This window comes from Pholcus phalangioides, unplaced genomic scaffold, assembly GCF_987345545.1.
Source record: "Pholcus phalangioides strain wild (caught in Gottingen) unplaced genomic scaffold, Ppha-v1.0 ptg000009l_1, whole genome shotgun sequence".
Lineage (NCBI taxonomy): Eukaryota > Metazoa > Arthropoda > Arachnida > Araneae > Pholcidae > Pholcus > Pholcus phalangioides.
Genome location: NW_028301602.1, coordinates 14,322,869 through 14,338,809, shown reverse-complemented (window position 1 = coordinate 14,338,809; position 15,941 = coordinate 14,322,869). Strand labels below are relative to the sequence as shown.

At 34.4% G+C, this 15,941-nt stretch overlaps 1 protein-coding gene across 1 annotated transcript in view; it reads left to right on the top strand.

The window, feature by feature from the left end:
• Positions 1-9,876, top strand: part of LOC149081800 (potassium voltage-gated channel protein Shaw-like) — a 211,485-nt gene extending 201,609 nt beyond the window's left edge. Inside the window, exon 5 of the mRNA XM_089235570.1 lies at positions 7,197-9,876. Coding sequence (XP_089091696.1) covers positions 7,197-7,663 — 467 coding nt within the window. The 3' untranslated portion in view covers positions 7,664-9,876. The remainder of the gene's footprint in view (positions 1-7,196) is intronic.
• The last annotated feature ends 6,065 nt before the right edge of the window (positions 9,877-15,941 follow it).

Below are 15,941 nucleotides of genomic sequence, written 5' to 3'. Positions count from 1 at the left end.
TTCATCATGATCATGGGGTCACCATATTTTATTGATACGGGAAAACGGAATCATAAATGCAGGACATCGATTCTCGACAAGAATGTCGTGAGAAAATGGTTGAAACATTGTAAGACTTTAATTTTAATTCTAAAATTAATGATAGAAATTATTATTATTTTATTACTTTGAATGGATGAAAGAAATAATTTTGAAATTAGTGAATGAAATAATCCTAGAATTAATGGAAGAAATAATCCTAAAATATTAATCAAAATTCAGAATTTTTGAAACAAATAACTTCAGAATTAGTGAAAAAAATAACTTATACATCAATGAAAGAAATATTTTGGTAATTTGTAATAGAAATTATTTCATAATTAATAAAATTAAAACTGCATAATTATTATTAAGAGGAATAATTTCAAGATAAATTGAAAAGAGGAAATGGTTTCAGAATTACCGAAATAATTTATTGCAGAATCATTTAAAGATATTTTAGATTGAAATTAATCAGAATTAATTAAATATTAACTAGTAATCAATGAGAAAACTTTTCCAGAATTGGTGAAAAATTAATCAAAATAGCTAATGATGACTAATAACTGATAACTTAATGATAATAAGTAATAATAATGAGCAAATCAAAACTGATACAAATAAATTAATAATTTTAGAGAAAATAAGTCTTCAATAATGTTTGCCCCATTCAACTCGTAGCCCCATGGACTCCTGAACCCCTTCTATCAAAATGTGACTATAAATTACACGAGAATCCCTTGTAAATCTGGGAGGGGGATTCCATCTTAAAATTATAAATACCTCAGTAGTCGATGGCCCGCGGGTTTCGTGGGAAGCTTAAATCTGGCCCGCGGTGTCTGAAAAGTTGTAATATCCTGATTTGAGAAATCACTTTTGTGAAAGTACGACTTCAAAAATTTTTATAGAAACCTGAAACTCTTCGTACAATGTACACGATAATCACAATGCTTTATTATTGACGGTTTTCCGGCCAATATATGCACCTGTGTCCTCCAGGAAATATCCAGGTGGAATATCTTAGGTATTGTGATCATTGTAATTAATTAAATATAATTTCCATTTCATTTTCAGTGACTGATTTATCGAAGAAGCTTTATTAATATTGATCCTCTGTCAGTTTTCAACATACAAACTACACTAACGTTGTAAAATTTCAATTGAGTTGTTCTCCACTTAATCGGATATCATGTGCTGGAATCGTTAATATCTGATTTAGTGGGCCCGACTATATTTTCTACAGATCCTCAAATTATTTCTTCTATTTATGTATATCCCCCATGTATCTATTCCCCCATGTCACAAATAGTTCTCATATTTATATATTTTTTTCGACGGTAAAACAGTTATTTCTCCTATTTATGTATTATTTTTGGCCGGTCCGAAAATTATTTCTACTGTTTATTTATTTTTTGCCAGTCCACAAACTCCTTCTACCATTTCGGCCGGTTCGCGAAATACTTGTTGAAGAGCACTGATCTACAGCCCAATATGTTATCTTTCAGATCTGACAATAATGGTCTTGAATTTTTCCGAAGACTAAAATATCGATTTTTTTGTTTTGTTTCAAGGGTCGTTAGGTCCCTTAAATCTCAAATATTCCTTTCATATATACTATCTTCGACTGTTCACTTTCTCTTTCATTTTTCGGACATCCCTCCTGGACAAAAGGTACAATCATTTCGCTTCTATGTTTCCATTTACAATGTCTCCCCTTTGATACAGAAAATAAAAACCAATTGAATTCCAACAAGAACCGAAAAAGAAAATATTAAGAGCATTGAAATGCAATAAAGAGACTTTTATTTCCGAGAGAGTAAATAACAGTGAATCAAGGACGGACAAGAAGAATTTCAACATCGCTATAAAAATAAATCCGTACGATACCAAGTTCCTGACAATAAAGTTCATAAATTTATTCAATAATAGGAAAGGAAACAAATCTTTCGGTATGATTCTCTAGTGATCAGTTTTTGAAATGTGTCTTCTTTCATCATATTTTAATACAATATTAATATTGTGAAGAAATCGGATTGTCATTTCCTTGAATTGCTTTTTTTTAGTAAAAAATTTGTCCTTCAAATAAACACGATTTGAAAATGAGTGAGAAATAAATATCGATTCGGGAAAAATAATCATTTTCTAGGAAATGGTGTTTTTATTTTAAAAAGTATTCCAGGAAATACTGGGAATGTTTTAAATTTTGATTATATTTCTAGGAGCAATAGTAAAGTGTGATGATTGTAATTTATATGTGTGGTGTGTGGTTCTTATTTCATGTTTGCGATATAAGAATGCATATTCGCAATTTCCTAAATAGGTTTTAAAATTTGATTCTCAGATTTGTGTTATGCTGCAGATAATCGTTGTGGTTTTTTTAACACATATTATTTGCATTATTATGTGCAGAGGGTCTGAAGAATTATTATTATTGTTTAAAAATGAGTAAAGTTAAATACAGATTAAAAAAATATATTTCTAGGAAGCGATGTTTTCATTTCAACAGATATTCCAAGAAATTCTAGGAATGTTTCAAATTTTAATTGCATTTCGAGGAGCGATAGAAATAAATAAGAAAAGTGTAAATACTGTTATTTATATACAGGAGAGCATCAATTATCAGAAACAATTGGGGAATGGGGATGTTCGGATAACCGATCATTCACGGGGGGGAAAAATTGTACCAGTGTCATAGGCGCCATTATGAAACAAAGAAACAGTATTATTAAACACAAGACTGAATATATTTTCTATCACATGTCTTACAAATAGCACAGAAAACTGACTAGCCTAGTTTGAGGAGTTAAAAATGGTCTCATTAAAATAGGTCTACAGTTTAGGAAAATAAGTCCAAAATTTCCTTTTGCTTCAGAGCTGAGACGGAACTTCTACATAGTACAAAATACGAATTTGCCGAAGAGTGGAGCGCTTTCGGTTAACTGATGTTTCAGTTGATCGGTATTCGGATAATCGATGCTCTTATTTATACGAAAATTTTATTTTATACGAAAATAAAAATTTACGTCAAAATACGTCCTTTAATTTTTTTAATGAATGCAAGGGCTGAGGATAATATTAAATTAATGGATTTTTTTAAAATAAATGTGCTGATTTATGGGGCCTGTTTTGCGCACCGGTTATGTGCCCTAGGCCAAACGAAACCATTTTTGGGGTCCATTCAGAAGCCAAAATTTGAATCTTTTTTCGAAATTTTAAATTTTTATTTAAAAATTCTAACAAATGTTTTAAAATTTTGATCGTCCTGTGGGAGAGGGAAAAATTGCCCTCTCTGCCCCTGCGTACGCATCTGCCTTAAAAAATGCTACAAATAAAGGGTCCCCGAACAGTCGTATTCACCCAAAGCCCGAACTTATGAGAAGCCTGCTCTATTGATTTCCATAGCACTCAATTATGGATGGTTTCAGTTCAGTTTCAAGTGTTATTTGCAAATTTGCTAGTCATTCTTACCAGTGGTTCTTACTTAACAGCATTTTGAAAATCCAAACTTTAACTATAGTCAACCTGTATATATTCATATTATACGAATCCGCTAATTATTTCCCCTATTTATAAATTTTTTGCTGGTCTTCAAATTATTTTCACTATTTGTTTTTTTTCGGTCTGCAAATTATCACTCTTATTTATATATTTTTGCCGAGCCTCAAATTGTTTTGTCTGTTCATGTTTTTTTTTTCCCCTTGATGTTTCACCCTATACAATTTCTCTTATTTATATATTTTTGCGGATAACTATTTCCCCTAACTTATTTCCACCCGTCCGCAGCTAAAAAAGGTTGAAGATATTTTTTTTAAGCCCAATGTTATATCTTTCAGATCTGACGAAAACGTACATATTTTGATTCCTGAATTTTTCCGAAGACTAAAATACCTATATCTTTTAGTGTCAAGGATCGTAAGGTCCCTTAAATCTCAAATATTCTTTTCATATCTTCGACTTTTTCACTTTCTCTTTCATTTTTAGGGCATCCCTCTGGACATAAGGTACAATCATTTCGCTTCTATGTTTCCGTTTACAATGTCTTCCTTTGATACGGAAAATAAAAACCAATTGAATTCCAACAAAAACGAACTGGGGAAAAAAATATTAAGAGCATTGAAATGCAATAAAAATAATTTTATTTCCGAGAGAATGAATAACAGTGTTTCTCAAGAAACGGACAAGAAGAATTTCAATATCGCTGTAAAAATAAATCCGTAGGATACCAAGTTCCTGACAATATAGTTCATAAATTTACTCAATAATAGAAATAGGACATACGTTTTTCGATAGGATTCTCTAGCAATCATTTTTCGAAATTTATCTTCTTTCATTATATTTTGATATAATATTAATATTGTGAATAAATCGAATTGTCATTCCTTTGAATTGCTTTTTTTTTTCATATAGAAAATTTGTGTTATTAAAATTATGTTTTAATAACACAAAGTAAGTAAAAAATACACATCTATTTGGAAAAAAACTATGAAAACTATTTTCTATGAAACGATGTTTTTATTTTAAGAGATATTCCAGGAAATATTAGGAAAACGTTTTAATTTTTAATTATATTTCGTGGAGCAATAGAAATAAATAAGTGAAATGTGAAGATTGTAATTTACGTGTGATTCTTATTCCATGTTTTTGATATAAGAATGCGTTTTCGCAATTTCCCAAATAGGTTTCAAAATTTTATTCTGAGATTTCGCACTATATTGCGGATAATTGTCGTGTTGTGGTTTTTTTTTTAATTTATTTGCATTATTATGCGCTGTTATGCGCAGAGAAGCCGGAGAAATTATCTCATTCTTCAATATCGGAAATTTTTCCTCTGAAATTGTAATCACAGTGTATTTATTCCGAAACAAGAATTTACGTCCCGTCCAAATATGCTGCTACGATAAATGATAAATTACTTGGGTTTATTTTCCCCCAAATGAATTTATTTCCCTTGAGTTAAGAGCTAAGAATTGTATTCAGATTTATTTTAAAAAATGATATTAATGAATAAAAAGAGTGCATTTTTTTTTACCCCTTCCTCCTTATAAAGGGTGTCCTGTAAGTGCTAATGCGGCCTTTATCTCATCAACCGTTCGTTGTAGAGGAATGATTCCAATTTTAAGAAATGATCAGACGGCGTTCATAAATTACTTTGTACCAGTTTTGACAGTAAAAATACTGTGTGTAACAAATGTGAAAATTTAAATTTTTATAGTTCTCTAGCCCTCTAACTTCCAATTAGGAAGCTGTTGACCTGTCTCTTCTTAGATATGAGTTATTGACCTAAATCCCGAGGTATGAGTTGTTGAAAGTTGTTGACTTGTTTCATCTGTATGTATGTTGCCCCAACGATTGTATGTATAACGATTAACGAATTTATATTGCACCCTACGAAAAAGGGAACTCCCCTTTCTCCCTCCTTGTCTTTCAGAATTTTCTCCGGCGCGACCGCGCCCTCCGGGGCAATGAGCTAAAGTCGCGTTAAGTGGCAGAGCTTGGTCGTGCTCGGTCTCTTCTGTTCTGTATCTCCTGAAGTCAATGAGAAAAAATTCCAAGTTTACAGGTGCAATATTCACTGAGATATTTGAATTACATTTTTTTTTTGCCAATTATTTTGACAATCACAAAATTTTTACAACATTGAATTTGATTTATGCATCGTAATTTGTGAACCTTACCCTCAAGCATTAGCTACAGATGCTGAAAACTTCAAAGTCAAATATTTTCGTTTGTAAATAGACTAAAAGTGCTGAATGCAGTTAAGTGCGGAAAGCGAAAATGTTTGGAAATCGCAAAAAAAAAACCTGTTTTTTTGCCGCTCGCAGGGACTTGCACATGAGCGACCTCTTTACACGTTCTTCTTATATATGCAATATTATATTGCGTTTAAAATATATTCTTGTTTATTTATTTTTTTTTGGTAAATTATTTTTCAGAGCCGCGTTGACATTTCACTAATTGGAAATTTCAGCACACAATTACTTTATTTACACAAATTTATTTTTGTCTACACAAAATAGTTAATTTTTTCTGTATTTTACAGTATGGTATTTTACTGGTGAACCGTTATAATCCTAGAAGCATACTTCCAATTAGAAAAACTAGCCAAATAACGTGAATTACTCAGATGTGTGTCGTTCATGTTTCAAGAGGTTGTATAGTTATAAAAATTAAAAAAAAATTAAACTATTTATACAGACACCTTGTACTCAAGAACCCAGTTACACAAAGTTGTTGCACTCTCTCTCTCTCTCTCGCCTGAGGTAAACAAACCATATTCCACGTTTCTAAGTGCAATATTCAATGAGATGTTCGAATTCGTAAAAACGGAGGAAAGTTGGAAAAAACAGTGTTAAATTCGAGTAAAACGATTTACCCATGTTTAACGCTGTTTTATCCCCAACTTTCCTCCGTTTTTCGAATTCGAATATCTCAGCAAATATTGCACTTAGAAACGTGGAAGCTTTTTTTTTTTTGTTGGCATCGGGAGAGGCAGTGCAACAACTTTGTAATTGGGTTCTTGAGCACAGGGTGCCCGTATAAAATGTTAACATTTTTATGCGGACTAAACAACTATTGCAATATGAATGACATATTTGAGTACTACACGTTATTTGGATACTTTTTCTAATTGGAAGTATGGCTCTAGCCTCAACCGTTCGCCAGTAAAATACCATACGCTCCGTTACCTATGCACCCTGTATACCAGTGTTTCCTCAACCGCCGGGCCCTGCGGCTCGGTACCGGGCCCTGATATCATTCATACCGTGCCGCGAGTGATTGTGATTTGCCACTTCATTTTTCCTAATTAATTTTCCGTCGGTCGGGTGTTTGAACGGGCCTTCGACTCACAAAAATTAATGAAACCGGGCCGCGGGCTTGAAAAAGTTGAAAATCCCTGCTGTATGCGACCCCCTTGGAAATTTTAAGACATTATGTGTAACCGCACGTCATCAGGAAACCTTTTGTAAACGGCAGTATGAGTAGTAGTAGTAGTGAAATGTGCGTTTCTGGGCCGTAGAAGCTCAGATATGTCTGAGTTCTTAATGTTTCTAAAGAAAACGATTGCAGAGATCCCCGCTGGGCAAACAATTTGGGACAGCCTGTATATACAAATTTCAACATTCAAAAAATAATTAGAATGATGTAATTATGAATTTTTTTTTTTCCTTTTTATTCAGGGAATTACAACGGCATGAATTCCCTTTCGGGACTTGGAAGAATGGCGGCCACTAATCCAGGTTTCGGGATGGCTGCAGCCGGTGTGATATCAGGCCTGCCTTCTTTCGCTACGCCAGCAGGGAACCCAGCTTTTCCCCAGACGTCCTTAACGCCCGCCACGCCGAGCGGCGTCAACCTGACACTTCCTTTCCCGGCACCTCCAGCGCCCTTCAACTCGCCATCTCAGAGCTTGTTCCCTCCAATAGTCCCGGCGGCCGTGGTAACTCCACCTCAAGACATTCTAGTCGACACTAGTATAGAAGGGCCTCTCCCTCCTCCGAAAACGCAACAGAACCAAAGGAGGCTGTCCACGACGATAGATGGTGCCACGCTTTTCCAGTCCAAGCCGCCTAGTCGACGCTCGTCTATGCTAGCTGCTGCGATCCACGTGACTACTCCAGTGGATGGCGTATTGACTTCGCTCTAATCCCTGCGGATACGGGTTCATTGGAAATGTTCGAAGTAACAAACAAACAACATTAGCGATTCAAGTAGATTTAATTACCAAAATTATGTATGTACATATGTTCCACGTCGTAACATTCTCTAGCATGTCATGGCGAATCATCCATGGTCGTCAATCGTGGATACGCTTGTGATCTAAAGAAAAATGCTTTGTTAATAATTTACCTTGCGCGGGAATGCTGCATGGAAAAATATCAAAATGTTCTGCATGTAACAAACTATGTACATGGGAACGCTTCGGTTGGAAAACTCTCGCAGAATCACGAGTGGAACGCGGTACTCTTTAATGGACCAAAGCTATCGAAATTACACAAAGAAGAAATACGAAAAATTACTGAGCATTTCCTAAATTGTATAGTTCAAGAGACGTTATCATATCTGGAGAAATATTTTTCCAAAAACATTACACTAAGAAGAAAAAAAAAATTAACCAGCTTATTATAATTATGTAATTAATAATTAATTAATATTGCATTCACTTCTGCATATCGAACATTGAAAAAAAAAAAAGCACGGAATGTTTGATACTGACAATGTTATTTAGCTAAAAACATGTAGAATATGTTTCCGCACAACAACGAAAAAGTATATTATAAGTAATAGTAGAGGGCATATTTACATATCAGCATTCGAATAATCAAATTCATTAATACAATTACTAATATAAATGAACACGCCTGCACAATAGAGAAGTATCTTAAATTGAAAGTCATTGATTTTATCAGAGAGTTTTCTATATTGATTCTGATTGAAATAGTGTTTGAGCATTTATTTCTTTCATTTTGGATAGAAAATATTGCTTATATTTTGAAAATGTACCGTGAAGATTACTGAGAATTTTAATAATTGTAATTTGATTTGGTGGCAACAAAACAAAAAACATTTGTTTTTCCATTATTAAGAAATGTTTTATTGAATGTGTCGATAACGATAGGAACTCGGTTATCTATTTGAAGATCTAAATTTTATGAATTTATGCGTTTTTTACGGAGGTATTGTCTGTAATAATCGCTATTATCACAAACTCTGCGCTGTACAGGGGGGCTCCACGGGTTTCCTAAAGGAATAAAGATCCCATTCATTTAGAATTCAAGTAAAATGTGAAAAATTATCAACGAAAAAGGAGAAAATTTAGCGGCTGTGGTTGAACGTCCTCGAAAAAGTGTCTATCGGGGGAAATTTAAAAATTTAAATTTCAATTGCCAATGAGTATTTGTGCAGCTCTCTGTCAACCAGAAATTAATTCAGTCCGTGTCATTTGAACAGAAATTCGTGATTTTTTTTTTTCTTTTCCGAATTCTTAAATTTTTCACACTTGGAAATTTTAGCATGTAAAAAACTTGTAAAAATCAGGAGTTTGCTGTCACTGATATCTCAACGAATTTTTGTCCAGTTATTTTGAGCTATAATTCCTTTCGGCATAACAGAAAGATTCGCAAATTTTATAAACGTGGATTTTGTGGTAAAATTGCAATACAATGTTACTAATTAAAAAATGTCTCCCATTATTAATGGACACCCTGTACATATTTCCAGTCTATAATTTAAAAAAAAAAGTTGGTGATTATCTAAAAGTTCTTGCGAAATCCCATGTTGACCTTCTTAGGAATGAAGAATTCTTGAACAGAATCAAACATGCTTCCTTGTAAAGGCGAAACATTAAGGGCAAAAACATTTCAATGTACTAGAACTATAAAAAAGTATGAATTTTTTTCGGTCACAGAATAATCGAGTTCCTATTGTATTTTAATGAGCTTACGAAATGTATATTTTTAACTTTATGCTCATTATTTCTTGTAAGGTTTACATCCTCATTAAGATTTCTTTCAAATATCCACAGATTAATGCATTAAGAAAAATTAATTCATTCCATTTTGAAGATTTTGCTCAAGGAATAGCAACGAACACATTTGATTGCAATTCGCAGATATTTTTATTTCAAATTTAGATTGTGTTCTCTGTAATTGAATTCTATATAAGATTAAGTCCAATTAACTAAAACTCAAAATAAGATGCAATAACGTTTAAATTTTAAGTTAATGATGGGTAAATATATAGAAAACGGACTGGTGTTGAAAAATAAATTGGAAAAAGTCTATGAATATTGCGAAAATTTAATTATGAAGAGTACTCGAAAATCTATATACTGTATATTTTAATATGAGATTGGTTTGATATCGAAACTTCGGATAAAAAGGAATTATTTAATTCAGAATATTATTATACTACTTTAGTACGTAAATTAGTTATATCTTTTATCATAAAATTTTATTCCCAACAAAGATATTTCTAGCGAAAGAACTTAAAAGCCATAGAGCAATTAAAATGTAGGAAAAACTATGATTCCTCCTAAAAAAAAGTAAAATTTATTAAATTAACAAAGACAAATTCTCATGAAATATATTTATCTGAATGGTAACGATAAAAAAAAATAGGAGCGATAGTGAAAATGGTTTGAAATAATTCAATAATAAAATTGTTTTTTTTTATGTGGGAAAAATTTTATAAAAAACAAGAATGTCCACTAGATGTAAAATTTGATAGGTGCGCCATCTATTGTTCTAAAACACAACTGATTGATAAACGTTGAAAAAGTGCTTTTTATTTTTTATTTTTATGATCAATAATTTAAAATATATGCAGTTAAACCCGGTTATAACGAATTTCAAGAGACCGGAAAAATCACTTTGTTATAACGAAATTTTGTTATAAAGAGTTTTTTGTTCTCATAAAATAGAAACTTATGCAAAGGTTAAGGAAAGTGTTCGTTCAATCGAGATTTCGCTGCAACGGTATTCGTTAAAGTGGGATTCGACTGAATTTGGAGAACGATTAATCATCATTTAGATAGATTTCACATCTCCCTGTAGGTTCTTTTATTTAAATTTTGATTCAACAGGGACCATTAATATATTCATATCATAATATACTGCCAACCATAAGAGTTACGATGTTTATTTATTTCATTAGTACGATACTATATAAATTTAAGGGAGGGTGATAATAATTATTAAATTTAAGTATAAATAATTATTAAATTGACAATAATTGATTACAGGACGAATGAAATGTTCTTTTAGGTTGGAGGACCACCGTGAAAAATTCGGATTTTTCTCACTCAGTTTTTGACGTGGTAGGAACATGATTTTTCTGAGTTTATTCACCCTTTACACCAGGGGTGCACAGCCTCCGTCCCGCGGTCTAAATACGGCCCGCCAAGCGGTTTCATCCGGAGTGCGAAAAGTATTCCGATGGGAAATAATGCATCAGTATTTGAAAGTTGATCAATAGAGCACGGATTAAATGCGCTAAGTTGCTAAATACTGCCAAAAAAAAATTGTCAAGTTTCTAATTCAAGTCAAATAAATTGTGAATCGGAAGTAACGTTACTAATTATATCCACAAAAATTGTCAAGGAAAAGTAAAGTTGCCAATTATCGTTGAAATTGTTCAAAAATCCCCAATGGCGGAAAATAGAGGTCTATTGAAACTCACAATTGATTAAAATGTAATTCACTAAAAAAAACTTACCGCATATATTAGACAAATATGTAAAACGAATATATTTATCTTAGTATAATTAACAATTATAATAATTAGATTAGATAATTATCATCATATATTTTTTATCTCAATCCTTGATTTCAGAAACAAATACAAATTCGAATAAGATTCGTTAAAAATCTGGAAATAAACGGGATGCTAAAATTACGGGAATGTCGCGTAAACTGCAGGTCATACTGTCACGTTATATATATTTCAGTTTCTGGCCCCCGAGTGGCAGAAATACCTCCTATCAGGTTCGTGGACTGAAGAGGTTGTGCACCCACTACTTTAGACCAAGGGCGCTCTCAACCTTCTGAAGAGTGCGGGCCACACTTCATTGGTTTGGAAACGTGTTGCGGTCACGTGGAAATTCGTAAATAAGCCGCGTGTCTATTCATTAAACCCATTAATCGTGTGTTTGAAAATATGCCGAAGGCCTGATCTGGAATTGTGACGCGAGCCGCTCACGTCTAGCTGAAATGTGCCACGGGCCGCTTAAGTGATCTAGAAATTCACCGTGGGTAACTGAAAACTCAGTAAATGTGCCGCGGGCTGCTTTCGTGATCAGAAAGTGTGCCACGGTTCGATTACGTGATTTATGTATATGCACTGTGTGTGGGTCACTGAAAATTCTGCAATGTTGCCGCGAACAGCTTAATTTTTCGCCGTGGGTGAAACTCAAGTTACCTGGAAATGTGTCGCGCGTCGCTTAAATGATCTAAAAATGCACCGTGGGTCACTTAAAAGTCTATAAATATGCCACAGGCTATTTGAGTGACTTTGTAATTGGGCTCTAGTCACAATCGGATAGAGAATTAATATTTAATATTCAACGATTTTCAGTTTCTCATAAATTTTTACGCAGCAGTGTGGGGTAACCACTTTATTTGACCAAAAGAATTACATCTATACATTATGATTTATTTAATTTTTACGAAATTAGGTTTGAGGTCGAGTGCCACATCGGATGACTCCAAGGGCATTATCTATATCATAGTTTCCCAAACTTTTTGTTCCATCGCCCCCTTCATCAGAATTTTTTTCTCTCTCATCGCCTCGCAACTCAAGTGAACCCATAGGATCCTATGTTAAACCCGTAGCTTCTGTCACCACCCCCCCCCCCCACCTTGAACCATTCCATAATCTACCAGGGGGTGATATCGCCCACTTTGGGAAACACTGATCTATACTGTATACATCAATAAATCTCAACGTGGGGGGGGGGGGATTTGATTTTTCAGGGAAGGCTATTTGAGAATGAGTTTTTATATTAAGGCTTAAAACTTTTCAGAACTCCCACCATTGTTATATCAGTTCAATTTTGTTTTAAACAATTTTCACTTATTTTATATTCTCTTTCAATATTTTCTTTTAAAGGAGTTTGACCAAGGGTGCTTAAGTTTTTTGTGTTTCGTGGACAATTTGTGCCAGTAAGATAAAATCGAGGACCCCCGTGCCAATTAAAGGAAGAAAAATAAAGGCCACACAGACCCCCTTCGCAAAAGAAATTCTGTATATAGCAATGTGAAAACAATGGCGAAATTAAGAATACTTTTACTGCTCGGGCTGTTGTGCTATGTTTGAGGTTTTTTAACAGCAAACGTTTCATCCACTATCCATAGGTGGTGACCACCACTATCTGTGGTGAACTCCGCCACGAAGCCCGGCGGGAAGAGATGTCGGCAACGGGATAAGTCCAGTGTCAAAGTTCTGGCGTTCATTCATGCAGTGGACGTCGCCGTGCAAGTGACGGCAAACCAGAAGACGGAACAACCTTCTCGGAAGACTGTGTGCTTCGGCTAAAGACGCTGTGGATTCTGTATCACCTTTGTGACATGGTACAAGTGACGTATCGATGGCATCAATAGTTGATGGTCTTTCCGAGATGGTCGTTCCGTCTTCTTGCTTGCCGTCACCTGCAGTCGTCCACCACAGTGGATGAAACGCCTGCTGATAAAAAGCTTCGAACACGGTTCTATAGCCCCTCAAGAGTTTATGAGAGTATTCATAATACTCTCATAAACTCTTGCCATGAAAGCCTGCCTACTCTATCCAATGAGTTACAGTGAAACCTCGATATAACGATTCTCTACTGACCAAGAAAAAATATCGTCGCTGTAGAGGGATTTATCGTTATATCGAGTATCGTTGTAGTGCGGTTTCATTGTAATTGTTTTCTCATCCAATCTCACAGAACTTCAGTATCTCCAAGGATGAATCACTTAACAAAGTAAATTACCTTTTTGGCTCCCCTCAACGTGAATAGGAGGTGACTTTTTGTCTAAAAAGAAATACAAGTAACAAGGAAAAGAGGAAGAACTAGGGTAGAGGGAGAGAAGAGGAGTTCTCCCAGGTTGCAAAATTTAAAAGGCTGTTGTGTGCAAATCGAAATATTTATTTATTTATTTTCTAATGTAAAAAAAATCAAACTTTTCGTCAAACAAATCGGGGGATGTTCCTCTACTGACAAAAGTTCTAATTACAAGCGGAGGGGACATGAGGGATTTCAAAGATGCTTTACAGGGAGGGACATGGCCTAAAAAAGGTTTGAAACCACTGGTATACATATGTATAACGTGTCATGGTCACCCAGGGGGAATATAGATAGATGTGGGAAAAGAAAAGCAAGAACGTGATGTGTGAAAGAATTTTGAACTCGAGGTAAGAGGTTGTGATACTGAGAGGTAGTATTGCGTCTATACATCATTTACACCACTATAGCCAAAGTTCCGCTGCATAAGAAGCGTTACTGATCCAATGATTCTTGTTTAGTCCCTAAAAAAACATAATAACCGTCTACGTGTTCTTAAAAACTCAGCATCTTTAGGAAACCTAGAAGACGAACCATCGGTGTTTGAGAAACGTCAAGTAACCCAAACTTCAACGATCATTCAATCCAAAAAACACTCTGTTTAACGTAGGCCATGGTAACTTAATAAATAACTTGAAAAATAATGTTTTTATTCAACAATATAGGGATTATATCGATTGTTTTAAAAATTGTTTCGATTTCAAAGAAAAACTAAACACTAATTATTAATGAGGAAAATATAAAAAATGTATCCATTAAGAAGTCAGTAAAGAGTTTAAGTTTGATTTATTATGAAAATATTAGTTATTTATCATGTTATTACAGTAACGTTCATTGCTGAGATGAGAAAACGAAACGTAGAGAAAAAATTTGTAGAAGTATTTTTATTTGTTTTAGAAATTCTCATAAAAGAGCTTGCTTCGGAACTATTTTCAAAAGCTTCTTGCACATTTATGTGAGCATGTGAACAGCGTGTAATGCAAAAATAAAGCATTACCGTGAAATGTATTGGAAATTTGTACATTTGCTGTCGATGTGAAGAAGCCCAAACGTGCATTGCCTTGCTTTGAAAGAAAAAATTAATTAAAAATAAATTGATGATCATAATAAAATTTGTTGTTATAAAAAGTTATTTTGCATATTTTGTGATTCAATCATTGGCTTCTGGTTTTTAGTGAAAAATCTCTCAGCAACTGACATGATGACGATTTCGTACAACGGGTATTTATTCGTCTTGTTCAACATTACCTCACACTATTACGTGTGTGTGTGCGTGTGATCACCCCTTTGCGAATTGCGATAATACATGAAATTTCTGCAACTTCTATATGATAATATTGCATTCAATCAATCTGTTGAAAATTACCTGTAAGCGTTTTTGATTAACTAAATTCAAGAAAACTTCGACTGAAAAATGCGGAAAACGAGGACATTTTTCCAAAAATGTCGGGACGCAGAAGAAAACGTAAACATCAGGACTGTCCCGAAAAATACTAGCCAAAATGTGGGACGCATGCTCATCTGATTCAATTTGTAAAAAAAAATCACCCTTCCCCCTCCCTGCAGCGAGCTCTTGGTCTGCCCATGGGCACGAAAATCTGCAGCAGCGCTACGCGTGCCCGCACACATGCGAATGTCACAATTGCGGTGTCCTGATTCGTCAAGTCACGAACGCTGCAAGCAGCTCAATTTGCGCCTTCCCTCATGGTAGTGATGGACAAACTATTGCCCGCCAAAGGTGTTCCGGTAGAAAAATATCAATTTCACACACAGCACTATAAATTCCTAAGCTGACCCTACTTTCCTTCGTAAAAATGCGGGTAACAGAAAATCGGGATCCATACCACAGCTTATCGCCAAAGAGTTGTCACAAATGTAAGTTGTTAATTATAACCAAAAAAATTTCAAAGGCAAGTAAAGTTGCCAACTATCGCTAAAATTGCTGAAAAATCGCCAATGGCGTGAAGTAGGGAGCTTACACAAGCAGTAACGGGTGAAAATTTGTGTAATTCACCAAAAAAAAAATTTATATGCAGGTTGAATCCGAGATATTCTGCCAAACGAGGGGAGAGGGGGGGGGGGTGATAGACGAGCCCTAGTGGTGGATCATGAAACACCCCAACAACAATGTTCTATTTCAAACCGTTCTCGAATTATAGTAGATAATCGAATATGGCAAAAATATTTGTGAAGTCTAAAAAAAACATAATTTGTGATGTTTCTGAAAGACGGGCCTAAATACACGCAAACTAAGTACACATTTAGAAAGAGCGGAAAAAATGCTATAAGGTGACACCAATTTCATCAAAATAGATGATTTTAATGGCGAGCTACAAGTTCTGAAATAGTGGCGAAGTTCAAAATCGAATTGTCGCCAAAATTT